Source organism: Neoarius graeffei, chromosome 12 (assembly GCF_027579695.1).
Source record: "Neoarius graeffei isolate fNeoGra1 chromosome 12, fNeoGra1.pri, whole genome shotgun sequence".
NCBI lineage: Eukaryota > Metazoa > Chordata > Actinopteri > Siluriformes > Ariidae > Neoarius > Neoarius graeffei.
In genome coordinates, this window is record NC_083580.1 from 65,753,201 (window position 1) to 65,779,497 (window position 26,297).

General features: G+C 41.5%; 1 protein-coding gene and 1 long non-coding RNA gene across 2 annotated transcripts; both read left to right on the forward strand.

Moving 5' to 3' along the window:
- Nucleotides 1–504: 504 nt before the first annotated feature.
- LOC132895014 (uncharacterized) lies at nucleotides 505–1,764 on the forward strand. Its single transcript, XR_009655699.1, has 3 exons — nucleotides 505–1,203; nucleotides 1,306–1,423; nucleotides 1,701–1,764. It is a non-coding gene; the product is annotated as an uncharacterized LOC132895014 (long non-coding RNA).
- Nucleotides 1,765–4,079: 2,315 nt separating this feature from the next.
- On the forward strand, nucleotides 4,080–26,185 carry grpel2 (GrpE-like 2, mitochondrial). The gene is made up of 4 exons (XM_060935177.1): nucleotides 4,080–4,336; nucleotides 17,594–17,753; nucleotides 18,035–18,116; nucleotides 24,445–26,185. Exons 1-4 carry the CDS (start codon nucleotides 4,257–4,259, stop codon nucleotides 24,741–24,743), a joined length of 621 nt encoding a protein of 206 aa, XP_060791160.1. The 5' UTR covers nucleotides 4,080–4,256; the 3' UTR covers nucleotides 24,744–26,185.
- The last annotated feature ends 112 nt before the right edge of the window (nucleotides 26,186–26,297 follow it).

Sequence of the window (26,297 nt, forward strand, 5' to 3'; positions counted from 1 at the left end):
CCAGGTACATAGTAATCTGTGGTTGGTAGAAGAGAGCAACTGGACTTGCTTGAAAAGTCTTGAAGACGTTTCGCCTCTCGTCCGAAAGGCATCATCAGTTCTGTCTGTCTTAATAGGGAGTATCAAGTATTTATCCTCTCATGGATCATCATAGAATCCAAATCAGAATGCTGATGGCTGCATTGAAGGTGGCTGATAGATGTCATAGACACCCACCTCTGTTCAGTGATGGTCGTTCCAGGCTGACAAAAATGAACGATCCTCATTCAAGACTTTTCAAGCAAGTCCAGTTGCTCTCTTCTACCAACCACAGATTAGCCAAACAAGACATTTTTCCAGCATAAATTAAACTGAGGGTAAATATGATCACTGATAAAGCGTGTCAGTTTGCCCCAAAGTTGTCTGGTGTGTGGGCAAGACCAAAATAAATGGACCAAGGTTTCGTTAACAGAGTCACAGTGGGTACAGTTCACATCAATGTCTTTCTTGAGCCTCTGTATATACTGATTAGTTGGGTAAAACCTGCGCATCCAGATAGCAGAGGGACGTTGAAACGGCGCCGATTCTTGGTCAGAATGGTCGGTTTCCGTCGTAAGTCAGAAAATCAACGTTGAAACGGCGCCGTGAAACGTCGATTTCTCCGCCGTCTGAGAGGGTCGATTTATCACTGTTGAAATCACCGTGGGTAAAGGTTGATCTGTCGACCGTCAGAGAAGGTCGAATATACGATGTTGAACCATCGTCACTTTTGCCGGCCAGTTTTCAACATTGGTAGGATGAGCAACTAATTCTGGCCCGTAGCCAGGGGGGATCGGAGGGTTCGTTCGATCCCCCCCCGCGACACCGCGCCCCGGACACATACACGCCCCTCAAGATTACTCAAGATTTATTCATTTGTTCATGTCCGATGAATATACATTGATTTCACATTTAAATTTACAATATCAAATCCAGACTAATCAAAAAAGAAAAGTAGACTAAGTGAGGACGAGTTAGAAAAACGGGTTCATTTCTCCTATGTTTATGTTTACACGTTTTGTTCAGACTGCTTTACACCCCAATCCAGTGGGTGGCGGTAATGCTTGAGCAATTGATGCATTAGACCCCTTTCACTGACGTCACCCGAAACCGGAAGTAAACAAACCCTGCGCCACATTGGAAGACCAACAAACTCGTGATTGGGGGAAATAAAGGCAGCGCGCGGTATGTGAACCCACGAGGCACTTGGTTCATCATAAACCTACAATGGTAAACTTTTGTGCTGTGTTAGGGTTCTAACAAAGCTGATAATAAGTCTTTCTACAGAATACCAGCTGTGATTGAGACACAAGCAAACCAAGGAGCTTTCTGCCGGGAGACAGAGAGAGGATTTAGCTGCTTTATGCAGAGCGGATCTAAATACTTCAAGTCTATTTTGTTACTGGTAAGTCACTAGGCTACAGTGTTGTAGAACATTTTTTTAATGTTTACTGAATAAAAACATCCTTAATTTTATCAGACATTCTCTACTCTATATTTCATTTCTTTCTTTTGTTTTAATTTTCCTCCCTCCATCCCTCTTTGGATTTTAAATATAGTTTTTCCCCATGTCCAAATAATGAGGTAGGGTGGCATTTAGAAACCCATAGCCTACTGCTGACTTTCTTTATCAATGCTGCATCAAATTAATTTTGGTTATGTTTTTCTGTTTCCATGTACAGGTGTCTGCGCCGCAGGAGGAATATAGGCCACAATTATAAATAAATCATAAAATGTTTCTAAGAACTTGTTCAAGTGTGTTCTGTTCCTTATAAATGTTAAAAGTTATGCCTCATTAGATAGCTTGACAAACATTAGGAGAGGTGCATTGTTGCATGCATTTTTATATCCTGTTTTACATTAAACAGGACGTAGCCTACGCACATTGATATAAATTAAGTTTCACTTTCATGGTTGAAGTATGCGTGTGTGTTCATCCTAGGCAAGAGCCCCGATGCTTTATTGTTAGCTAGTTTAATTTAGCCTGTTTTGCTTAATTTGTAGCCTTCCTGTTGTACATAAAACAGGAAGTAAAGTTGGATGAATCATCGCCGAAAATTAAACTATAAATCGACCGAAATCCGTAGTTGAATAAAGGGTGAAAGGGGGTCTATTCTCTGTCGGCCACCATCCACTTTTCAACGTCGTTTCAACGCAAACTCGTATGAGCAAAGCGGTGTTGAATCAACGTTGGTGATCCACGATGATTCGACGGCGTATGGTCGAAGAACATGCCGATGATTCCCCGTCGAATCAACGCCCTTTTGCTATCTATATCTCTTTGACCTTGTTAGTTAACAAAAACTTGAAGTAATACCCAGACTTTTTCCCAGTTAATATCTCCGACAAAAGGTAGACCAATAGGATATGGCAGAAGGTGTACTCACAATGTCCTGTTGAAATAGTCGACGAATAAATTTGTTCTTATTTTTATTACATGTGAGACAAGCTTTCCCAATGGCGGTGTCAGTTACTGTTAGTGATATGGGCAAATTGTGTATATTAGGATTTTTAAAAAGTGAGATGATGCCCGAAGGCACAGCATCAAAAACAATAGAAAAATCCTTGGGAGTAACAGGAATTCCATAATGTTGCATAAATTCACCATAACCATAAAGACGCCCATGATGGTCAAACAACTGGCTCAGTAGAATAATATTATCAAACCATTGTTGAAAGAAAATAGATTTGTTTTTATACAAGATATATCTATTGTTCCAGATAAAGAACCTATGGGGAGTGAAAAGTAAACAACTTTTTTTTTTTAATCAAAAGAATTTTAATGTTGAACCAGTTTGCCATTTTGATGATGCATGTCTTTTTTTCCCCTTTTTTCTTTCCCTTTTTATTAAAGAAAAAATCCAAACATACAGCACGAAATATGCAGTGTAAGGGCCTCTGCATGCTTTTGCGACAAGGCTTTCGCAGATAGCTTTTCGCAGACAGTTGTAATTTATCGTTGAGCGGGGAGTAATAGGCGTGCGTGATGTTATTCACCGCCACAACGCAAGGGGGCGCGAAGAGGAGTAGTTGGTGGGTGTGGTTAGTGGAGTGTTTATCCTCAGGTTACTTAATAATGACTAGAACTGGAGTCGTATAGATGTACGTACTTCCTCACTTCCTCAATCAACCGCTCTTCGTGCTGCTCCATCTTCGCTCATGTTTTTAAAAATGGCGGTCGTGAAAACAAAAACCAGGAAAGCGGAAGTGCGTGTACAGCGGATGTAGAGTGGACCAATCAGAGCCCTCTTGTCTGCGGCGCTGTCTGCAAGGCTTCTGCGGTGGTCACAATTTTTGGGAGGTGCGCGCAGAGCGTCTGCGAATGTGGGGGGGCTACGCAGACGCCATCTGCGAGGACTGCGTTGTCAGCATAAATTGGCCTTAAATCTGCACATACAACAAGTGAACAAAGACATACAAACACATATTGAACATGAACAGACTAGAGGTTACTTACACCAAGTAAACACAGAACTGCTCCCAGTCTGTTTGGCTTGAATGACGTCACAACGACGCCCCCTGGCGGTGAAAGTGCGCATAAGTGAGATGTGAACAAACCGGAAATTGGGCAAATCAGTATATTTCAACTGTTTTATTCAATTTTAGGGTGCAAATTAGACACCAGGAAGATTGAATTCGCTTTTTGGGTCGTTCTTCTTGACAATAAAATTGATATTCTACATTTCACCTCCGACCCTTGCCTATGACCTTTAACCTCCTAAGGCCCAAGCTGTTTTTTTACATGCATTTTTTATTTCTCTTTGCTATTTGGACTTATTAGAACCTGATTAGAATAAAAACTAAGCATCATCTTTTGATAAGATGTACTTTTAGAGAAAAAGTATGTCCACATATGTGGATTCTTGTTCCGAATTTCTAAAAAGTGCTGTCCACGCATGTGACCGCTCAGCCCTAGGAGGTTAAAGCAGAAAAGGCTGAGATATATTAGTGTGACGTGCCGCTCGTGCACTACTGACCGGAAATGCTCGAATGTGAAACTAACTTGACTGCAGTCACGTGACACAGAGCCCTCATGTTAACTTATACATGAGAATTGCGTCATACTTTTACATTCAGTTCTGTATTCCCACGCGCCTGTCTATCAGACTCCTGTAGTGAGGTTAGCGGTCAGTGGCCGCGCCTTGTGTCTTGGTGAAGTGTGCACTTCTCAGGGTGTGAATGAGACACAGCCGCGCCACCTCAGGCCTGATGTAGCATAAGCGAACCGAGCTCGACAAATGGCCGTCTGTTTTCTATCCTTGTGTGGAAGAAAAACAATCCGTTTGGATACTTTGACGACAAAACTGGTCAGAATCAGGTAAGAAAAAGATTTTAGCTGTTTGTAGACAGATATAATGTCCAAATTTTAATTTTACATCCATGTTTAGGCGAGCTGTTTTAATAATCCGGATTTAAGGCACTGTTGGCTGTGTGACCTTCAGGAACGTTGATAATGTAGTTAATGGAGTCGGGGTTTATACAGAAATAGAGTTAAACGTTTTGTAAAACACAGCGTTATCGATAAGTGAGTAAAATGACGATTAAATAAACATTAATGAATATTTTCCGTATGACGCTAACGGCTGAGGACGTGGAAAACTTGAGCTAACTAATTAGCTAGCTGGCTGGCTGGCGAGCTAACTAACTAATTAGCTACTAGCTAGCTGGCTGACTAATTAGCTGACTGGCTAACTAACTAATTAGCTGACTAACTAACTAATTGGCTGGCTGATTGATTAATTTTAGCTGGCTGGCTGGCTAACTAATTGGCTGGCTGACTGACTAATTTTGGCTGACTAATTAGCTAGCTGGCTGGCTGACTGATTAATTTTAGCTGGCTGGCTGGCTAAATAGAACCGTAGAAATACAAAATGTCTAACTATCTGTAAAATAGTTTGTATACATATTTCCCTAACTTAATTCAGGCCTAAGGCTGTTCCTCCTCCTGTCCAAACATGTTTCTTTCCAAATCAGTGCTAATAAAAAATTTATGACGGTGCTCATTAGCTGAGCCTTTAGACTTAAAATAGTTATTTGTCACAGGTTTAAGGAGGAATAATGTGACATTAGCTCCTGTAATTTACCACAAATTGATGGGTTTCAGTTTTGTAAACGTGTTTCAGACACTAATTTGATTTGGTTTCTTCCAATCTGCCACCTTTTGTTATCCAGAAAGTTCTAGATATTAAAGACCTACGAAGCTTGTATATTTAAATATAAAAGGCTAAAGATATAAAGTCATCATGAGATTAGATTTAATGGGGATTTAGAAACAGTTGGAGCAATGGCAATGATGCAGTGTTAAAGCAAAAATACAGTACACTGTTTTTAAATGTTAGTATCCATCTGCTAAAAATATCCAGTCAACATCAGTGCAGAATCTGACAATAAGTGTGTGTGTGAGAAAGAAAGAAAAGATGAGCTATAATATCTAACTACACCGACAAGACGACATAAGATTTGTGTGTTTTAATAAAGTGGCATTAAGTGTAGTGTTTAAAGGAGAACTGAAGGCAAGTTTTTCCTCATAAAAATTCTATTTATCTCATTTTATTAAATATAGGAATGCATTTCTGACAGCTGTTTTGTCACTGCTATAGCAAGTTATGAGTGTTTTGAAATATGCTATGTAATATCAGTCCATATGTCAAAGCAATGGCTGTAAACGAGATTCGCTGAGACCTGTGCGAGACATCGTAGGACGGAAGTAAAATGTACAGCGGAAATCAAAGTGACCGACATCTGCCAACCACGGGCGATTGCTCTAAGACAACGAGGGAGGCTCAGCCTCCTCTAAAAATGACGAACGTCGTGTAGGATGAATTGCGCTAGGCTTATGTTATAGCCGACCTTATAACATTGCTATTTCAGATCCAGAATCATAGAAATACATGTGCTCAACCCAACTACAGTGCGAAATCATTCCATTATAACTTTCCCCAGTTCGCCTAATGTGTGCGTGAGTTTTTCCCCCTCATGACAGCGCGATGCAGCCCAGCCTCAGTGGATTGGGAGCTATGTGCTTGTCAATCTCAAAATGCAAGACGATTATTGGACAAATACTGCGAAAATGCCCGCCCACGGAGTCTCATGGACTCCCAGCCTCAGTGGACTTCAACGGCATTTGGGAGCTATGCGCTTTTCAATCACAAAATGCAAGACGGTTATTGGACAAATACTGCGAAAATGCCCGCCTACGGACTCCGAGCCTCACATGGGAGGGACATGGCAGTTTCCGCGAGGAGACTGGTGATTGGTGAAAGCGGCCAGATATTTTCTTTGATTGACAGCTCGTTTCAACTATAGACAGGCAGCGGTACAGTGTTGCCAGATTGGGCGGTTTTAAGTGCATTTTGGCGGGTTTTGAACATATTTTGGGCTGGATAACGTCAGCAGTATCTGGCAACATCAGTTCAGTCCCATGCGGATTCGCAAGTGCTGTATTGTAAGATATCGGCTTACATTTCGATTTCGTTCATTACATACGGTTTCTACCAGCTTTTTTAGTTTGTATATATTTTCATTGTAAATATAGTGTTGTCAAGTTTGCTGTCTTGGTTCCAGAAATTTCGTTTATTTGAGTGACTGAACTTGAGGGGGCTAGTCAGCTAGCAGGAAAGCTGCGCACGGATGCCAAGCGTTGCTGATTTAATTTTGGCGAAGCCATTTGCCAGTCTTCCTTTCAAGGAAAAAAAATAAAATTAAAGAGCAGGGTAGACCAACGCCTCAAATTGACTTGGTGAAAAAGGTAGGGAATAATACTCATTCCTTTCAGCTCTCCTGGTACGAGAAAGTGAATTGGCTAACAGCAAGTGACCCACATCAACAACAGTAAATAGGCTACTTTAGTAATATGTCATGGATGGACCAAAAATATAGAATCTATTTAAAATGTTTATGCTGAGTATATTATATTGGAATATATGTTTTTCTGGATATGAAACAGCTACAATTTGGAAAACATATTTTTAAACAAAAACACAGCCGAGGTCAATTTTTAAACAACATGCCACAATTTTAAAATATAAAATGTTAAAATATAACCCCCCCCCCCCCCCACACACACACACACACACACACCACCATCATGTATATTGGACAGTAGGCTAATTGGCCAAAAGAACCTGTTATTTCACAGTTTGTGACCCTGCCAACAATCAGCCAGATCAGAGGCAAGAGTATGGGCAAAATTGATGTGTTTTTTCTTTTAAAATCTGGAAATATCGTAACCGACCAGCCTCCCCTGTTTGAAAGACTACCAGCCGCCACTGCTGCGAACGTTGTCAAAAGGCGCGTGCCCTCTTCAGGGTTTCCCATACATAGACCATTGTGTGGCACAGCGCCACACAATGGATTCCTATCGCCACACAATCAGACTCGCGATTTTGAAAAAGCCCAGCAAATTAATGGCCTGCCCTGTAATGTAAAGTTGGGTCGAGGAATGAAACCAGGCAGGGTTCTGGTAAAAATTGTTTTAGCTGTCTTCTCTTAAAGAACTTAATTTAGACTGAACTGAATAATCTCAAATGCTTCTTGTAGCTTTAAAATAGCCCCAGCAGGTGACTCTGAAGAAAAATACTGTGTGTTTGAACACCGCCCGCTGTAAACACTTTGCATACACCCCAATGACCGACTCCACCGACCGCCACGACACCACCGCACACGATTCCCTCATTGGCACAGTGGAGCACCACAAATTGCTACCTGGTCTGTGGGAAACACTGCTCTTTCAAATGCTGATGTAATCAAGCCGGAAGTTTTCCATGTCCAAAATTGCTCACTACTCACTATTGGCATTTTGTAGTGCTGTCTGAAATCTTAGTGAGGATTATGTGGGAAATGTGCCCAGTATAGGGGTGGCATGGTGGTATAGTGGTTAGCGCTGTCGCCTCACAGCAAGAAGGTCCGGGTTCGAGCCCTGTGGCCGGCGAGGGCCTTTCTGTGCGGGGTTTGCATGCTCTCCCCGTGTCCGCGTGGGTTTCCTTCAGGTGCTCCGGTTTCCCCCACAGTCCAAAGACATGCAGGTTAGGTTAACTGGTGACTCTAAATTGACCGTAGGTGTGAATGTGAGTGTGAACAGTTGTGTGTCTGTGTCAGCCCTGTGATGACCTGGCGACTTGTCCAGGGTGTACCCTGCCTTTCGCCCGTAGTCTGCTGGGATAGGCTCCAGCTTGCCTGTGACCAGGAACTAGAGATAATGAGATGAGACATACCAGCCGCCTGATCTGGCACGTTTTAATTGTGCGACAGTCATGACGTAAATACCAGCGTGACCGACTAGTCCTTATCATGTGGTCTTTCCAAGTCTTCTCTACTCCATGTTGGTTCAAAGTTGTATGGAATAATCTCCACGTCACGAACGCGACGGAGGCGGATATATGTGCAGAAGTATACAGTTTAATAAAGTGCAGAATATATATACAGTGAGATGATATATACACAGGCAAATAATCCAAAACGGCAGGCGAGATCAAAAACGAGAATACAGGCAAAAGGGTCGGTCGAGGCGCAAACAGTACATCAAAAGCTAAGCGAGAACGAGAAACGGGCACAAGGATCATGAAACAGGAAATCAAGACAACGGGTGGAAAGGCTCGGTAATGTGTATACGTGCACTGTAATACTTTGCGATGGAAATGTGTCAACACAGTCCTTAAATAGGTAAACACAGTTCCTTAATTGAGCTCAGGTGTGCCTTGTTCACGGTGCACGTGTCACAGTGCGCAGGACTGACACTTCATCACTGATGAAGCTGGCAAATCTTGAAATTAATCTAAATTGGAATGATATTGTGATCTGGCTGCTGTGTAAACAGTTTTCAAAATGGCGGCGCTGGCACTTTACATTTGCAGTCTTGCACAAGTCTCGTGAAGATTGTACGGATAAGCGATGCCCGCCGTGGGCCATGCAAACTACGTTTAACATGGCTAAAAATTGAAAAGGCTGATAAGTGTAATATAATATGCCAATACGAGTCACGATATAAGGTTAATAAAACCGAAAACGTAATTGAATAACACGTTAATTAAGAAATATAGCAAGTTTAAAAATGACTTCAGTTCTCCTTTAAAACTACCAGCAACACTGCTGGGCCCGATACTCAATTCATACCAGGACCACACACACACACTAACATGTCCGTGTCACTGCTGTGCTGAGAATGGAGCACCATAGGAGGTCCTTTTCACTTTATGGACAGGGTAGAGGGGGGGTGACAGATTGTTCCTAATGACAGAATGACCCATTTGGTGAGTTTACCTGATAATTCAGTTTTATTCCTGTAACACTTTTAACAATAGACATCGTCACAATGCAGCTTTACAGATGCATTGGATTTAAGCCAGAGACAACAGTGGTGAGGAAAAACCCCTCAGAAAGATCGATCATCCCCTTAATGGGCGATAATTCAACAGTGTGGTGATAAACCATTACAATACAGACCTGTAGAAGTGTAAAACCAAGGAATTCTAATCCAAGTGTATAGTGAATCAAAGTCCTGGGTTAAACACAGGACAATCTTTGATTACAGCAGCAGTTCTTAGAAAGTACAAATTGATCATTTCCTTGTAAGGTGAAGCAAAGGTCAGAGTTGGTCATCTTTAGGGTGTCCATGTGAGACTAATAAAACCATTATTACTTAATTGTTGGTTGTTGATTGATTGTGTCTCAGACCAGTTTGATAACAGAATAGTTTTTTGAGGTTTATGAATGTTTAAGTCCCCCAAACATGGAATGACTATTACATTCAGCAATATGTTTGAGGCCCACTAGCGTATGGGGGTGTGTGTGTTTTAATGAATACCTTTTGTGCAGTAGTCACATATACCGTCCCCTCTGAAAGTACTGGAACACCAAGACCAATTCTTTTGTTCTTGGGATACACTGAAGACTCGTTTGAGATTAGAATTTCAGCTTTCCTTTCCTGATATTTACATTGACATGTTACAGTTTAGAACATGACACTTTTAGTGGCAGACAATCCAGAATTTTTTCTCTTTAGTTGAGCAAAAGTATTGGAACAACTGGTCTTAGTAGTCGTTGTCACTGCCAAACCTGATCCGGGCTTGAGGCGACTTTTGGTTGACGTTCACACCTATGGGCAATTGAGAGTAGTCCGTTAACCTAACCACATGTCTTTGGACTGTGGGGGAAACTGGAGCACCCAGAGGAAACCCATACAGACATGGGGAGAACGCGCAAGCTCCACACAGAAAGGCCCCTGTTGGCCGCTGGGTTGGAACTCAGAACCTTCTTGCTGTGAGGTGACAGTGCTAACCACTGCACCACCATGCCACCGGTCTTAAAATAAACGACATTAAATATTTAGTTGCATGTCCCTTCCTTGCAGTAACTGTATCAAGCTGGTGACCCACAGGACTACTGCATTCTTCTGTTGATGCTTTTCAGGGCTTGTAGCACAGCTTCTTTCAGTTGTTTGTTTTGGGGGTTTCTCTCTTCTGTCTCCTCTTCAGGAGGTACAGTGCATGTGCTTGATCAGGTTAAGGTCTGGTGAATGACTTGGCTATTCTAAAACCTTCCACTTTTATTCCTTTGTTTGGCTGGCAGTGTGTCTTGGGTCGTTGTCTTGCTGCATGATGAAGTTCCTCCTGATTAGACTGGATGCGTGGATCTATAAATTGGCAGACGGAATGTTTCTGTAGACTTGTGAATTCATTCTGCTGCTACCATCCTGAGTTACATCAGTAAAGATTAGTGAGCTTGTTCCGGAAGCAGCCATGCAAACCCAAGCCATGACACGACCTCCACTGTGCTTGACTGATGAACTTGTATGTTTTGGATCATGAGCGGGTCCTTTCTTCCTCCAAACTTTGCCCTTTCCATCACTTTGGTAGAGGTTAATCTTGGTTCCAGAGCTTTTTTTTTTTGGTAAATTCTAATTTGGCCTTTTGATTCTTAGTGCTGATGAGTGGTTTTCATTTTGTGGAATGGCCTCTATTTCTGCTCTCAAAGTCTTCTTTGAATGGTGGCCTGTGATGCCTTCACCCCTGGCTGGTGGAGGTGGTTAGTGCTGTCATGGACCGTTTTGGGTTTTTCTCCACAGCATTCATAAAGTTTCTATGATCAATGTCTGTTTTCCTTAGGTGACCTATTTGATGTGTGGGTGTTAGTCGAAACAACCAGTTGTTGGTTTCTTTTTCTTTTGTGGATGTTCCAAATTGTTGTATTGGCTATGCTTAATGTTTGTAATAGCTTTTGATTGATTTTACGTTCTTTTATCAAATTCAAAATGACTTGCTTTTCTCCCATAGACAGCTTTCTGGTCTTTGTTGATTTTTATTCTTTTGAACGATGCAGTCTCTACTGCTGAAACACAAGGTTCAAACCAAGAGTAGAATTTTAGAGCTTTAATTGTTTAGTCAGACAAACAAGGGATACCTCGGCAAAAAGACACACCTGTCAATCACATGTTCCAGTATTTTTGATCACTTGAAAAATGGGTGGGTTCAAACAAAAGGTGCCATGATTGAAGTTGTTTCACACATCTTGATTTTTTTTTTTAATCTAGAAATGAGAACTTAAATTCTGATTCTCTTATTCTTCTTTTGTTATTAAACCCAATTGTCTTCAGTGTACAGCAGAAAGAATAGATTTGGCCTTGCCATTCCAATATTTTCAGAGGGGACGTGTATATTAGTCAGGACCATAAACATTTGGACATTGGTAAAGCTATTTTTATCTTGGCTGTCCATCACTGTATATTTGAGTTGAAAAGATCGAGAGTTGATTTCTTTCACATGTTGCATTTGAATCTGGAATTTGTTGCTGTTTACATGGAGAGTTAAGTGCAAAGAGCTGTCGCTGCCAATAAAGCAAGCGATCAATCAGTTGAGAAATCCAAACAAACCAAGCAGAGAGGGAGCAAAAAGATTAGATGTGGTCAAATCCATTAGATTAGATAGAACTTTATTGGTCCCTTTGGGAGGGTTCCCTCAGGGAAATTAAGAAATATCCATGTGATATACGTGAAACACACTGTCTTCGTAAGAAGAGCAGAAAAGTAAAAAAGGTGGGGGGGGAAAAAAAAGAGGTTTAAAGAGCTAAAAACTACAGAGCTACTGGAGAGGCAGCCGTCTCACACAGCGCTCCAGTGAGATTAATTAACTATTTGGTATATTCCTAAAAAGGAAGAATACACTGGTGAGCTCAAGTACACCAAAAGACTTGGAGGATTACAGAAAACAGCTGTGGTAGACAGAGGAATTCTTTCTCTGGTGAAGTAAACCCACTTCACAAAAGTTGGCCAGATGAGGAACATTCTCCAGGAGGGAGGCGTATTTGTGTCAAAATGAACGATCAATAAGGCCTTCACCAGAGTAAATGCAGAGGGTTTATCATAAGATCTAAACTATTGGAAGGCCTAAAAATAGGAAGATTAGATTTAGGGAAGAAAAAAAAAATCTGTACAGTTCTGGAGCAACATCTTATGGACAGTTGAGACAAAAATCAACTCTTCAGGATCATAGGGAGAGAAGAGTGTGGAGAAGGGAAGGACCTGCTCATGATCTGAAGCATGGTGGTGGTGATATAGTGTGGGCATGTAGGGCTTAGGGCTGTAACAATATGCGTATCGAAATCGCGATACGCAGAGCCACGATCCGTATCGCGATACAAGAAGGCAGAATCGCGGTACACCCTTTCAAACTTCTCCTCAGCCCAAAAACAGAGGCGCTTCCAAACTTCAATTTATGAATACTTTTTTATTTAAATTACATTTTAAACTTACTTAAATTACTTTACTTTTATTTTTTTATATCTATTAGTAAGTCGTTTTTTCGCCGACCTGCGACAATCTTCTGCGAGTCACGCAACGTCCACACTTGCCACTGGCAGAGCATTCATTTCTTTTAAGCGGTCGCCATTCTGGTTGCGACGTGGGGAGCGAATCTGTAAACAAGCAGCTCATTGGCTGGCTAGGTGTGCCACAAGCCAATCACTTGACCGGAAAGGCATGCAGAGTTGCCAGATTGGGCAGGTTTAGGTGCTTTTTGGCTGGTTTTGAACATATTTTGGGGTGGAAAACATTAGCAATATCTGGCAACACTGAAGGCATGTCTGCTTGGGCGGAAGCCTTCTGCGGCAGTTACATTTTGACACGTGAGCAATGTTTCACCATAAAAATTCCGTAATTTCCATCTGTTTTCCGCGATCACAGAAAATCATTGGCCCTATGAGAGTGAGACAGTGAGAGAGCCACCCCCCCCACCCCCCCCAAAAAAAATCTTAACGGATTTACACGATTTGGAAAAATGACTTTTTCAGAACCGAAAAAAACAGAGCTTCCGGCTCAACAGTATTATTTTGAGAAATAAAACAATCTTTGGATATACATTTGTTCATTTTTGCATACATATTACTCATTCTCTGCAGTGGTCTGAATTATTTGTTATTAAATAGTTAATGTAAGTAAATGTTAATAAGTCAAATTTACTACTTAAAAAAACAAAAAAAAAATCGTGGGCGTATCGAATCGTGGGTCAAAAATCGCGATACGAATCTAATCGTGAGTTGGGTGTATCGTTACAGCCCTAGTAGGCCTACCAATGGAACTGGTTGTCTTATATTTATTGATGTGTCTGCTGATGAGCAGCAGGATGAATTCTGAAGTGTCGAGGGTTATAGCAGTGTTTTTCCCCAGAAAAAAATTAAAGCCCTAAATTCTGGCATGATAATACACAGACAATTGAGCGCTGAAGGTGCAAAGTGAAACTAGTGGGGTGCGGGAGCATGGTCCCCCCGGAAACATTTTTGAAAATAGATGCTCTCAGGTGCATTTTCAGGGTCTCTGAGAGGTTTTCGATACATGATTATAGGATCTATTTTACCAGTGTTTTAATGATTTCTGACCTAAATAGTATTAATGTATACACATTTGAAATTTCACCTTAAAGTTCAACATGCAAGTTAAACTGTTTTGTTATAGATTACTTGGGTATATGATTGAAAATCTACAGGGATTCCTTAATTATCTGTGATAAAGTAGTGTTGTAACAAAAATGTGCATGAAAATATGACCAGTGGTTTGCTCCATCTTATGCAATCCATTGAAGAGAATCGATCATCATGACCTCCTGTTGATCACAAAGGGATCTGAACCTAAGAACTGCCACCTTAAAATAAGTTGCTGTATTACTATAACTGTAATGATTTAGAATGTTTCTGATGCAATTGCCATAATATATGTATAACTAGGATACACTGAAAAGAAAAGTAAGGCAGCTGCATATTATAAAGTTTAAATTTTGGCACTTTATTAAATGGACTAGATTAAGATTAAAACATACTTAAAGGTAAAGAAAACTTAATTCATACATTTAAGTTTGCAGAAAGATTATGTACTTATAAACACATTCATTGTATTCACATTCAATGTAGCATAATTTCGAATATTAACGATAAGCATATTTGGCAGTGTGATGTCACTGTGACCCTTTTAACCAAAGAATAATCCGGAGCCTTCTTTTGTTAAATGGATCCCAGTGACATCACACCGCCAAAAATGCTTATGATTATTATTTGAAATTATGCTGTATTTGACAGATTTGGACAACTTCACTTAGTGTGTTTATAAGTACGTAATCTTTTTGCAAACCCAAACTAATGAATTAAGTTTTCTCCTCCTTTTAAAGCAGATTAATTCTCCTTGGCGTTTGCTTGGCCCAATGTTGGGCAACCCTCTCATATTCCATCTCGCTGTCATCCATGCTGATGTGGATCAAATTGTCCAGCGAGTCTTCTCCTAGCTTATTCCTCGCTGGAGTCTTTATTCTCTTTAGGTAGGAGAAGCCTCGTTCACAATCTAAACAGAATAGTCTCTCAAATCAGTCGGCTTTGTCCGTCTGGTGGGGGACGACATAGGCAGCCAATGAGATTGCTTATAATGAATCGGAAAATTCCGGGATGTCCTGACCGTTTTCTTTCAATATTTTTATTGGACGGTTTGAGCACGTGATCTTGACATAGCCAACAGATTAGTTTGTTTACATCATACCACGCGGACATATTACTTTGACAGAATCAACGCAAACATTGGAAAAAAAGAGCGCTTGTTTAACACAAATATCAATCAATATGTAAATGGATCTGTTATTTGCTCTCCTATGTATCTAGTTACTTGTGGGTAGGAAATTTAACGTATCGGTATAAATCTAAGTGTATCGGATTTTAGCTAAAGCGACTAAGCGTATTGGCAGGCAGAGCAAGCGTATCGGGCCCGATACACTAAAACGCTTTGGGGAAAACCATGTTATAGTATCTGCTCAGATTCAGCTAAATACTTAGAAACCCATTGGCCAGTGCTTCATACTGCAGGTAATCAATGATGGTGGATTACTTCGAAAGTAACGCAAGATTTTTTTAAGCTGAAGAAGTGGAATGTTATGCAATGGCCACCTTACCTGAATCCAACTGAGCTGCATTTCACTTGAAGTCAAAATACCCCAAGAACAAGCGGAAACTGAAGACAAATGCAATAAAGGATGACGGAGCATCACCAAAGAAGAAACATGATATCTGTGGGTTCCAGATATCAGGGAGGCATTAAGTACAAATGATTTGCCAGGAATTAAAAATGGCAGTTTAATGTGTTTTGTTAGCCTGGCAAGCCAGACTAAGGTGGGGTTTACATTAGACCATATCAGCGGATCATCAGATTAACGTTTTTAAAACGATTAACATGCACACAGCAACACCAATACACGATTCGCCGGCACATAGTAACGCCAATACACGGATACGCTCGGCTCCGCAGGCATCCTGCGCTCCAAATCACTCCGCCCTGAACAGCGAGTGCCCTCTGGAGGGTGCGCACTCCAGCCCTGCGCAGCTCACACAGCGCGCGAGTGAAGTGCACGAGCAGTAATTCGGGACTGAGCCGCTGTGTGTGCGCTCTCAGTGCATATCGGGTATGCGCGTCACTTACCACTTGCAAGTGGAAGGATGGCAAGCCTAAAGACAATCATAACTACACAATGGGCAGTATTTGCATCAGTATTTGCAGTATTTTCATACTTTTATACTCTTTTTAATGAAAGGTGATACAAGGCGGAAGTCTGCGCCGTTTTTCAGCAGTCGCGTCACATGACCAACGCCAGCGAATCAGGAAGGTGGATGTCACAGTGACGTTGTCCAATGACGACGCCAGCTAGAGCTCAGCACAGCGTATCCGCGTATTCTCAATGTTTACACAGCACCGGACCAGACACGATCTGGATTGAATACGTGGACGCTGGCGGATTCCCGTTTCCCGGCGTTTCCAGGCGTTTTAATGTAAACGGACAGTGCATCCGCGAAGAAAACGAGACGGATACGGTCTAATGTAAACTTGGCCTAAATGTGAATATTTAGTCTGGCCTTGCTCGTAGACATTTCCGACGGGGGTGGGTAGGGACAACCCGCTGTCTTTCAAACTGTCTCTGTGCGTATAGGCCAACGCTCTGACCAATCAGCGCAACAGTGACTGTGACGTAGTCAGAGCGACAGAAAGCAGTGGGGGAGGCCTTGAAATAAATAATTTTTCAAAATGCGTATTAATTAATAAACAGGTTCTAGATATTAAGAAGTTTGGAGATAATGACCACAAGTTTGGAGTCTGTACTACATACTTAACATACACTCTTATTTTTTTCAAGTGTTTTTCAAGGGTTTGCTTAAACTGTTTTTGAGAGTTTTTATTTAGTGGTGTTTGGTGAAATAATTTCCCTTAAATTTAAAATAACGGGAAAATAAGAAACAATCAAAAAGTAATGTTTCAAAGCTGTTTATTAATTCTTCGTACTGCACAAACTAGCCCCATCCTTTTGGCTACGAGCGGAGCCAGCTGGTAGATCAGACTTTTGCCATAGCCGGTCAGCAAAACAGTGAAACATCCTTCTTGAAAAGGAATGAGCGGAGAGCCTCTTCCTGCTCATGTTTCAACGAAAACTCCAAGTCTAATTCTTCTAAAACTGATTCCAAAGCGGAGTCAAACGCGTGCTGTTCACTAGCCGTAGCCATCTTTCCTGTTGTGCTTTCTCCAGCGTCGCGCAGCCTTGTCGTCACTCCTGCAAAAGCCCGCCCAAAGAATCCAAACAAAAACCCTGCGTTGTGATTGGCGGGCACGATTTGATGCCCGGGGTGTTTTTTGTTGATATGGTGCGAGGCTAGACCCACTCGTAGGCAAAAATATTTTTGGCTGCTAGGCGGGTGGGTCTAGTTTACTAGGCTAGTGTTTTGTCTCATTACTTTTGGACTCTATATGTGGTCCATATATAAAGTGCTGTAATTCCTACACCATCCCATTTGGATGTGAAATACCCTCATATTAAAGTCATGTTTAGATCTATTATTATTTCAGTTCCTATACAGTGTGGTAGACAACTAAAGCAACGATAAGTTTGTGTTCATATATTTATGGACCTGGCTGCATGTCGACATGTACAGGGTTATACAGTCCTGTTAATAGCCAACCAATGTCGTTTATCTCAGTGTCCTTATCATTTTATCCACAGTAACCTCAGTCAGCACTTCTATTTTTACTTGAGTAAATATTTGCTCTTTGCTCCTTCTTGCACGCTAGGACCCGTATTGGCTTCTCCAGCACTGCTGCGGAGAGGCGCACTACGGGAGACGACTGCCACAATGACGACGGTGACGATGAGCAAAGTCTCTCTGTAACACACATCAGGATGCTGGAGATGAAAACCAACAAATTGGAGGAGCAAGTCCGGGATCTCACGGTGAGTCACGTGTATCTGTTCGAGCAGTCATTCCAAAAGACTCTCTTTAGTTTTGAATCTTCTTCAGCTAATAAATTAACTCTATAAAAACATTGCTGTTGGCTTCAAAAATTTTTTTGCTGACCTGGGGTCTCAATCATGTGGCAAATCCCAAACAGGAAAAGTGCTTTTTCATTTCCATTAAGTAACATGATGATAATATTCCCTGTACAAGCTGTGAGTAAACCTAAGGCCTTTTATTGATTATGTGAATTAATGAGAAGTCTCTGTGTATTCAACAGCAACGATACAAAAGGGCCTTGGTTGACTCGGATACTGTTCGGAGAAGAACTCAGAAGTTTGTGGAGGACGCAAAGATCTTTGGTAAAGCTATGTGCTTTGAACAGACTGTAGTTACTGTTCCACTGTGGCGCAAATGGTTCTTAAAGGAACAGTCCACCGTACTTCCATAATGAAATGTGTTCTTCTCTGAATTGAGACGAGCTGCTCCGTACCTCTCCGAGCTTTGCGCGACCTCCCAGTCAGTCAGACGCGCTGTCACTCCTGTTAGCAATGTAGCTAGGCTCAGTATGGCCAATGGTATTTTTTGGGGCTGTAGTTAGATGCGACCAAACTCTTCCACGTTTTTCCTGTTTACATAGGTTTATATGACCAGTGATATGAAACAAGTTCAGTTACACAAATTGAAACGTTGCGATTTTCTATGCTATGGAAAGTCCGCACTATAATGACAGGCGTACTAACACCTTCTGCGCGCTTCGACAGCGCATTGAAACCTTCACTCGGAGTTGTACCTTTTTTTTTTTTTTTTTTTTAAGACAGGGCGGACGGACCAGGGCATTCACCCGCCTGGCCGTGCCCGACGAGGAGCGCTCTCGGCCGGCTTGGGAGGCAGACGGCAGCCCCTCCTGGAAGTGTGGTTTTACCATGGGCCTCATGCGGAAAAATGACAAATGCCGCTTTTCCACTACCAACGCGGCTGAGTTGGGCTGAGCCGTGCCGTGCCGAGTCGAGCTGAGCGGGGCTGTTGGAGTTGCATTTCGACTACAACCGCACTGAACCGTGCTGGCTGGAAGTGGGTGGACACATTGGGTGGAGTTAGTGAAAGTGGGTGGACGTCACGTGATGTCGTTAAGCGGCGCAAACAGTGACATCAGTGACCTTTTAAGCAGTAGTCTCACGACCCGGATAGTAAACAATAAACATGGAGGACATGGAGTCGTTAGTGTTGCTGGTCTTGGTGCTGTGGCTTGTTGTCACCGACAACGCCAACAGATACTGGCAAGAGCGTATAGATGAGGCGAGGCGCATAAGGCTTCGTAATTCGTAATTCTCCTTCTTCCGGGTTTACAGTGTTTACAGATCCCAGCATGCTCGCGGGACGTGTGTGGGCATGTGAGGACACTCCTCCTCACCAATCAGTGCACAGGGGAGTGTCTGCTCACACCCCCAGCCTCACTCAGCTCGGTTTGGCTCAGTTCAGCCCTACTCCAAAACTGTGCGAGTTTTGGGTGCTAAGCAGGGCTGAAGCGAGCGGAGTCATGCTGTTCTGAGGTAGTCGAAATGCGAGCCGTGTCGGGCTGAAGTGAGCTGAAAAGGGGTAGTGGAAAAGGGCCAAAAGTCCCAATTTTACCATGGGGCTCGAGTTGTACCTTTTTTTTTTTTTTTTTTTTTTTTTTTTAAAGACAGGGTGGACGGACCAGGGCATTCGCCCGCCTGGCCGTGCCCGAAGAGGAGTGAAGGTATCAATGCGCTGTCGAAGCGCGCAGAAGGTGTTAGTACGCCTGTCATTATAGTGCGGACTTTCCATAGCATAGAAAATCACCACATTTCAATTTGTGTAACTGAACTTGTTTCATGTCACTGGTCATATAAACCTATGTAAACAGGAAAAACGTGGAAGAGTTTGGTCGCATCTAACTACAGCCCCAAAAAATACCATTGGCCATGCTGAGCCTAGCTACATTGCTAACAGGAGTGACAGCCCGTCTGACTGACTGGGAGGTCGCGCAAAGCTCGGAGAGGTACGGATCAGCTCGTCTCAATTCAGAGAAGAACATATTTCATTATGGAAGTACGGTGGACTGTTCCTTTAAAATCAACTCCAGTGTTCCTGGTCCCTTTCTTCTAGGCTTGGTTTAACCAGGATCTCAAAACCCAAAGCAAGCTTTAACAATTTATAATCCTGGTACAAGCAGAGTCATATAGTTATACAGTGACAATTTGTTTACTTCTAGTGAATAAGCAATACGTTGAACTTTTCATCCATTTCCTGCCATGTCTCAAAATAGCAAGGGTTTATCTGCAAACGTGTCCTGTTTATTACACAGAACACTTTTTTTGGGAGCCTTGCTATTTTGTAGATGTGTGAATATGTGCACTCCAGTGCAAGAAATTCCACAAGACGTTTCTTAGGGTTACTGTGTAAATAATTTACCCTACAAAAATAATTTGTGAAATATGACCAACACAAAATGTTACTAGCAACGCTTGCCTTCCACTTTCATAGGAACACCTGCTTGTTTATGCAGTTATCCAGTCATGTAGAAGCAGCACAGTGCGTTAAATCATACGGATACACAAATCAAGAGCTTCATTCACTTCAAGGTTTGAGGTTTAATGCATGCTGAGATGCTTTTCTGCACACCACAGTTGTAAAGAGTGTTTGAGTTACTATGTCTTTCTTGGCAGTTTGAACCATCTGGCCATTTTCCAAGGTGTTTCCACACATGCTTTTTTTTTTTTTTTCCTCCACCATTCTGTGTAAATCTAGAGACTGTGTCTGAAATCGCTCCCTACTCCCTAAGTACTGTATAGTGAGCTCATTGGTAAAATGAAAAACCGCTTTCGGACACTAGTCCCGTCGCACTGGTATTTACATCATTACTGTCGCACACTTAAACCGTGCCAGATCAGTCGCCTGGTGGGTTTTCAAAATAATAAATACGTGCATGTATTTTTGTGATAAATGCATATTATACTGAGCATATTTCCTACATTAATCAATACAAAGTACCTGCATCTTTCAGTTCTTTTTAAATCAAGGCTGAGTACTTTTTCTTGCTGCTGCCTTTTATGAAATCAAATTTGAGACTTTTGATGTCTTTTAGCGTGACAGCAATGCATGATGGGATATATTGCTTTGGTTCGTGACCATTGTAGTTAGTAGTATACTACTTTTCGTGATGCATTGTGGGATACTTGGTGTGCACTATATATAGGGTGTAGGGATGTTAACCGATGACCGTTTGACCGGTGGTTGACCGAATCAACGTCAACCGGTTAATTTTTTTTTTTGGTTGTCGGTGAAAAAAAAAAAATCAATCGTTTTGAAGCTGCCGATTTTGGAGCGGAGAACCTGGAATTCTGCGTTTGTAAACGCTTGGGCATGCCATGCGGTGTAAGGACGACAGCTGACAAATCAGAAACACCCATTCAGTCATGTCCCGCCCTCCCGCTGCCACTCGGTGAAAGAAAAAAAGTGTAGACACAGGCTTTTTAGCTTACAAATTACTATTTTTTTTTTTTTTATTATTAGAAGGCACATTGAGTTTAGTCCTGCCTTGGCCAGTGCCAAGGCAGGACTAAAAAAAAAGTATGTTCTGAAAGTATGTTTCGGTCTGTAGCCAACAATGCATGTTATTGCAGATCATATCTCTCCACACAAACTAAAGGCGCAGATGCCGACTTTTTCACGGCTTTTTCATGGACTGTAACGGCATTTGCTTATGTAGTAATTTTAATACAGAATTTACTCTGATGAAATTATTCAGACACTCCAACGCCCCCCCCCCCAAAAAAAAAAAAATCGGATCTGCATGAGCCGTGAAAAAGGCGCGCCGTTTGCATCCCTGTTTAAACTCATAGGTTAACCGACTTTAACCGGCTAATGAGGCTCGGTGGTCGGTCAAGGTTTTTGTTTTTTTTAAGTTTTCGCCATCCCTAATAGGGTGTAAGTAATCCTCACTAAGGTTTCGGACAGCACTACAAAATGGCGTCCTCACTATATAGTGCCTTATACACTACCGTTCAAAAGTTTGGGGTCACTTTGAAATGTCCTTATTTTTGAAAGAAAAGCACTGTTCTTTTCAATGAAGATCACTTTAAACTAATCAGAAATCCACTCTATACATTGCTAATGTGCTAAATGACTATTCTAGCTGCAAATGTCTGGTTTTTGGTGCAATATCTCCATAGGTGTATAGAGGCCCATTTCCAGCAACTCTCACTCCAGTGTTCTAATGGTACAATGTGTTTGCTCATTGCCTCAGAAGGCTAATGGATGATTAGAAAACCCTTGTACAATCATGTTAGCACAGCTGAAAACAGTTGAGCTCTTTAGAGAAGCTATAAAACTGACCTTCCTTTGAGCAGATTGAGTTTCTGGAGCATCACATTTGTGGGGTCGATTAAATGCTCAAAATGGCCAGAAAAATGTCTTGACTATATTTTCTATTCATTTTACAACTTATGGTGGTAAATAAAAGTGTGACTTTTCATGGAAAACACAAAATTGTCTGGGTGACCCCAAACTTTTGAACGGTAGTGTATAGTGAGTAAGGAGCGATTTTTGGACACAGGGTTTGTGTGAAAATCCCAGAAGATCAACAGCTTATGAAATATTCACATCAGCCCATTTGGCACCAATAACCATATCACGGTTAGTCAGAGATCACGCTTTTCCCCCGTTTTATTGTTTGATGTGAACATTAACTGGAGCTCTTGATGTGTATCTGCATGATTTTGTGCATTGTGTTGCTGCCACATGACTGGCTTAATGGAGAACTGAATAACTGCACCAACAGCCTTTATTTACCGCATCAGCTATATGTACGATACAATAAATAAATAACTCTACAAATATTCAAGAGGTATTGGCACCTGAAATAACTAAGGTTAACAAAAGTCAGGTGCCAGCTGGCATTAACAAATATATATTTGTAGGGTGTGCAGGCGTTCCTATGAAAATGGATGATGAGTGTATGCAGGCAGGAATGGTATTAGTAAACACAGCTTTTGAAATAAGGCTTAAAAACCAGGCACATCTTTCTGTGCTTGTTGGTGTGAGTTTGGCACCAGGAACTGCACTCTGCTCTTAAAGGAGATACACAGAACCTTTATTTTTAAATAAATTTCTGAGTGGATAGTATTGACTCTTGTGTGCTGCATAAATGGGAATAAAAAAAAAAATATATATATATATATATACACACACACACACACACACACACTTGAGAGTTAAAATCGACCGCAAAGTTGGCATTCGAGCTGCCCCGCTGAGCCAGCCAGCCCTGAGTGCGTGACGTCACTGTGGTAACCGGTTTTAAGGCCGAGGCCTTTTACAGCTATAGACCAAAGTCATAAAAATTTATGGCGAAAGTAAGAAATACCGTTACCAACTTGCGCAACTAAGACTGATTTGACTTCATTGATTGTGGGTTGACTCTCATTAAAACAGGATAGGTGTTATAACTTATGCAACATACATGTACATGCATGCATTTTCACTGATAAAAGGCTAATTAAATAATCAGATGAACTGAGTCAATCACATTCTGAAGCAAATTAAATAATCTTATACCGGTAACTTAAACACACAAGTTCATGTATTAATCTAAATGCAGGTAAACAACATGGTGTTTTGTATCCAAATGAGAGTCGCATCTTACCCGTCTGTTCCTGCTTCTTGAAGGCTGATCTTGTGGCCGATTGTTTTGAAACAATCTGACTTTCAGTTGTTCGTTCAGTTCTCCGTTCATTCGCTTCTTCCACGTAAGGGCGAGATATTGCTGTTGAAGCAAGCATATCCAGCAGAGAAATCTGATTGATGATCCACTCATTCTCCATTTTCTCCATACTGAGTACTCCGCCATTACTGCTCAGCTCAGGCAATTACTAAAACCCAGGACGGGACGTAGCAACAACCGCGGGGAGGTCACTGCCCAAGCGATAATATGTCCTGTCCCGTTCTGTTCCAGGTTTTAGCAGCAACCCTCGGCTCACGCTTCGGGAGAACTGGTGCAACTGAACTTTTCTTGTAGTTTTCTTTTCCTTTAATTGTTGGTACTGCACCCTTTCTCAATACAGGCTTATAGCCAACGCTCCTCAACAGATCAGAGGTCTCGTACGAGTCTTCAGTAAAATGTGCAGAGCAAAGGAGAGACCACTTTATAGACACCCAATCCATGAATTTCTTGCAAAACGCGTCCAAATCTTTGCAGTTTGAACGTTCTTGGGCCATGAATGCAACGTAAATCCACCTTCTGTCATGATGCTGCACCTGCCAGTAACACATCTATGTGACATGGCAATAAATTAGCTCAAAATGGAGGATCGGAGTTGCAGTCAGCTCTGTGTTTTAGTATAGCAGAAATGGCGATGAGACCGATAGCCTTCCTGCTGTGATGTCACAGATGTCAAGGTCATTCACTCAGACCGCTACCTATATGAATCATATTTTAATCGTAAAAATTACTATATTAGATTTATTGTTAACGCTTAAAACTATTCCTGTGCCATTCTCGAGGTCTCAAGGCATTTATAAACAAAAAGTGAGGCCATGGTTCTGTGTATCTCCTTTAAGGTTTCTCAGTGAAAAAATAGCTAATGTAAGGATAATTTTTATTGTTTTGTGTTAATTATGTCCAGAATATTGTGTGTCAAGATTTAAATGGTTCTGTCCCTTGTACAGGAATTCAAAGTTTCTGCCGTGACCTAGTGGAGGTGGCAGACCTGCTGGACAAAGAATCTCCCAACCTGACTGAAATAAAGAGCAAACTGCAGCAGGTGTTTGCAAAGCATGGGCTGGAGAAGATGAGACCTGTGGGTGGTACATACGACCCCTACCAACATGAGATAGTGTGCCATACCCCAGCTGAGGGGTTCGAGCCTGGTACCATAGCCACTGTGAAGCAGGAAGGTTACATGCTGCGTGGGCGCACTATTCGCCATGCACGTGTGGGGATCACTGTGAAAACACAGGACTCTTGATTACAATTTTGTATTGGCCTTACTCTTGTCCTTTTTCTGCTTTTTCATGTACATTATTAATCCCCGAGGGGAAATCTGGGAGTTTGTATATGTGCACACGTTTGTAGTAACATTTGCCTCGGATGATCGGCGCACAAATGGATGTACACGAAGTAAGTGTGAATGGGGTCGAGTGCGTCTTGCGGAGGTGGTCCGAGATGCACGTGGCTGCATTACAGATGTAATATGAATGCCAGCGTGGCCTGATCCGTCCCTGACACCACCAAAACACTGCCTAATGTTGCCAGGTTCACCATTTTCACACTGAATTTGGATAGTTTGAAAAGGTTAATGCATGTAACAGGCTGATTCCCACCCCACCCACCCCGGCCTGTGCGTGTTGCTTACGTTATTTTTACTTAAAAACTAATATTTTAAATGTTCATACCAGCCATGCAAAGGCTGCTCTTATATGCATGTATCATCTTACCATTCTCAGCATACGCTCCATTCATTAAGTGCGTCAGTGGATCGGTCTACACATTCACACTGCGGGTTTTTTTTTTTTTTAACAATGACAATGTCATTATATTGTCTCATATTAGCACCTTGGTGCCAAGTTTCAATAAGGCCTATGATAATTGATCAGCTCTGCAGTTTAAAATAAGTTTTTATTTATTGCAGTCCACAGTTTCAATTCTTGAATCTGTTTTGTTTGATTTTATATTATCCCAGTTTTATAGAATGTAGTTTTTGTTCATTTTATTTACAGAAATCAGTACTGAAAATGACAGTATTTGTGTGTATATGAGGACATGAGGCCAACCATACTGAAAACTAGCTTATTTATTTGTAGTTTAAATGTAAACTAATATCACTCACTGGACCTTGTTTTTGGCTGCAATTTCATTTCCTTCCTTTTTTTTTTTTTCCCCTCCCCTTGAATGACAAAATTGTAAACATCCCCTTGTTTGTATTGATGCTAAGGTTTTGCACTATGATATTTGTATTACGGCGATTATATTTCTCTATATGATAGAGGGACGAAATTGAGTCTGTTGGTTTACTCAACGTGTTTTTCAACAGCTTTTGTATAAACGGACTCTTTTTGGAAAAGTTTGATTTTGTGCCTTAATGATAAATCAGTAGTGTCACAATAGCAAACTTGAGCATTTCCTCTTTTAGTAACTGTCTAGCTTTAAAAATATGGTGCACCTTAGATTGATTATGAAGTTCATACGAGGTAGGGAGGAACCTGTTTTGATATTTATATTTTAAGTTTTGCAGTCTTTTTAAGTTTTGTGATTATTTTTTTTTGTGTGTAGTTCACAATCCAGTGTGAATTAGACCTTTGCTTGAAGGTGCATTTGGGAAATATGGATTTTGTGTGCATGATGTCCGTGTTGTACAGCATGTTTGTCACTCATTATTTTTGTGAAAGTAATATTAAAATGTAAGATGTATTATGTTTGGTTTGTATTCCTTCAGTATTGTCCTGATTTATAAAACATTTACATTACAACAACTGGGGTCTGTTAAGATCTCGAATCTTGGGTCGACACCGCTGAAACTCTT

Bases quoted from the DNA above. Each gene is read 5' to 3' on its own strand.
- grpel2 (XM_060935177.1), top strand. From the start codon at position 4,257: ATGGCCGTCTGTTTTCTATCCTTGTGTGGAAGAAAAACAATCCGTTTG. The intron at 4,337-17,593 runs GTAAGAAAAAGA...CTTGCACGCTAG, and splicing joins ACAAAACTGGTCAGAATCAG to GACCCGTATTGGCTTCTCCA. The intron at 18,117-24,444 runs GTAAAGCTATGT...TCCCTTGTACAG, and splicing joins GGAGGACGCAAAGATCTTTG to GAATTCAAAGTTTCTGCCGT.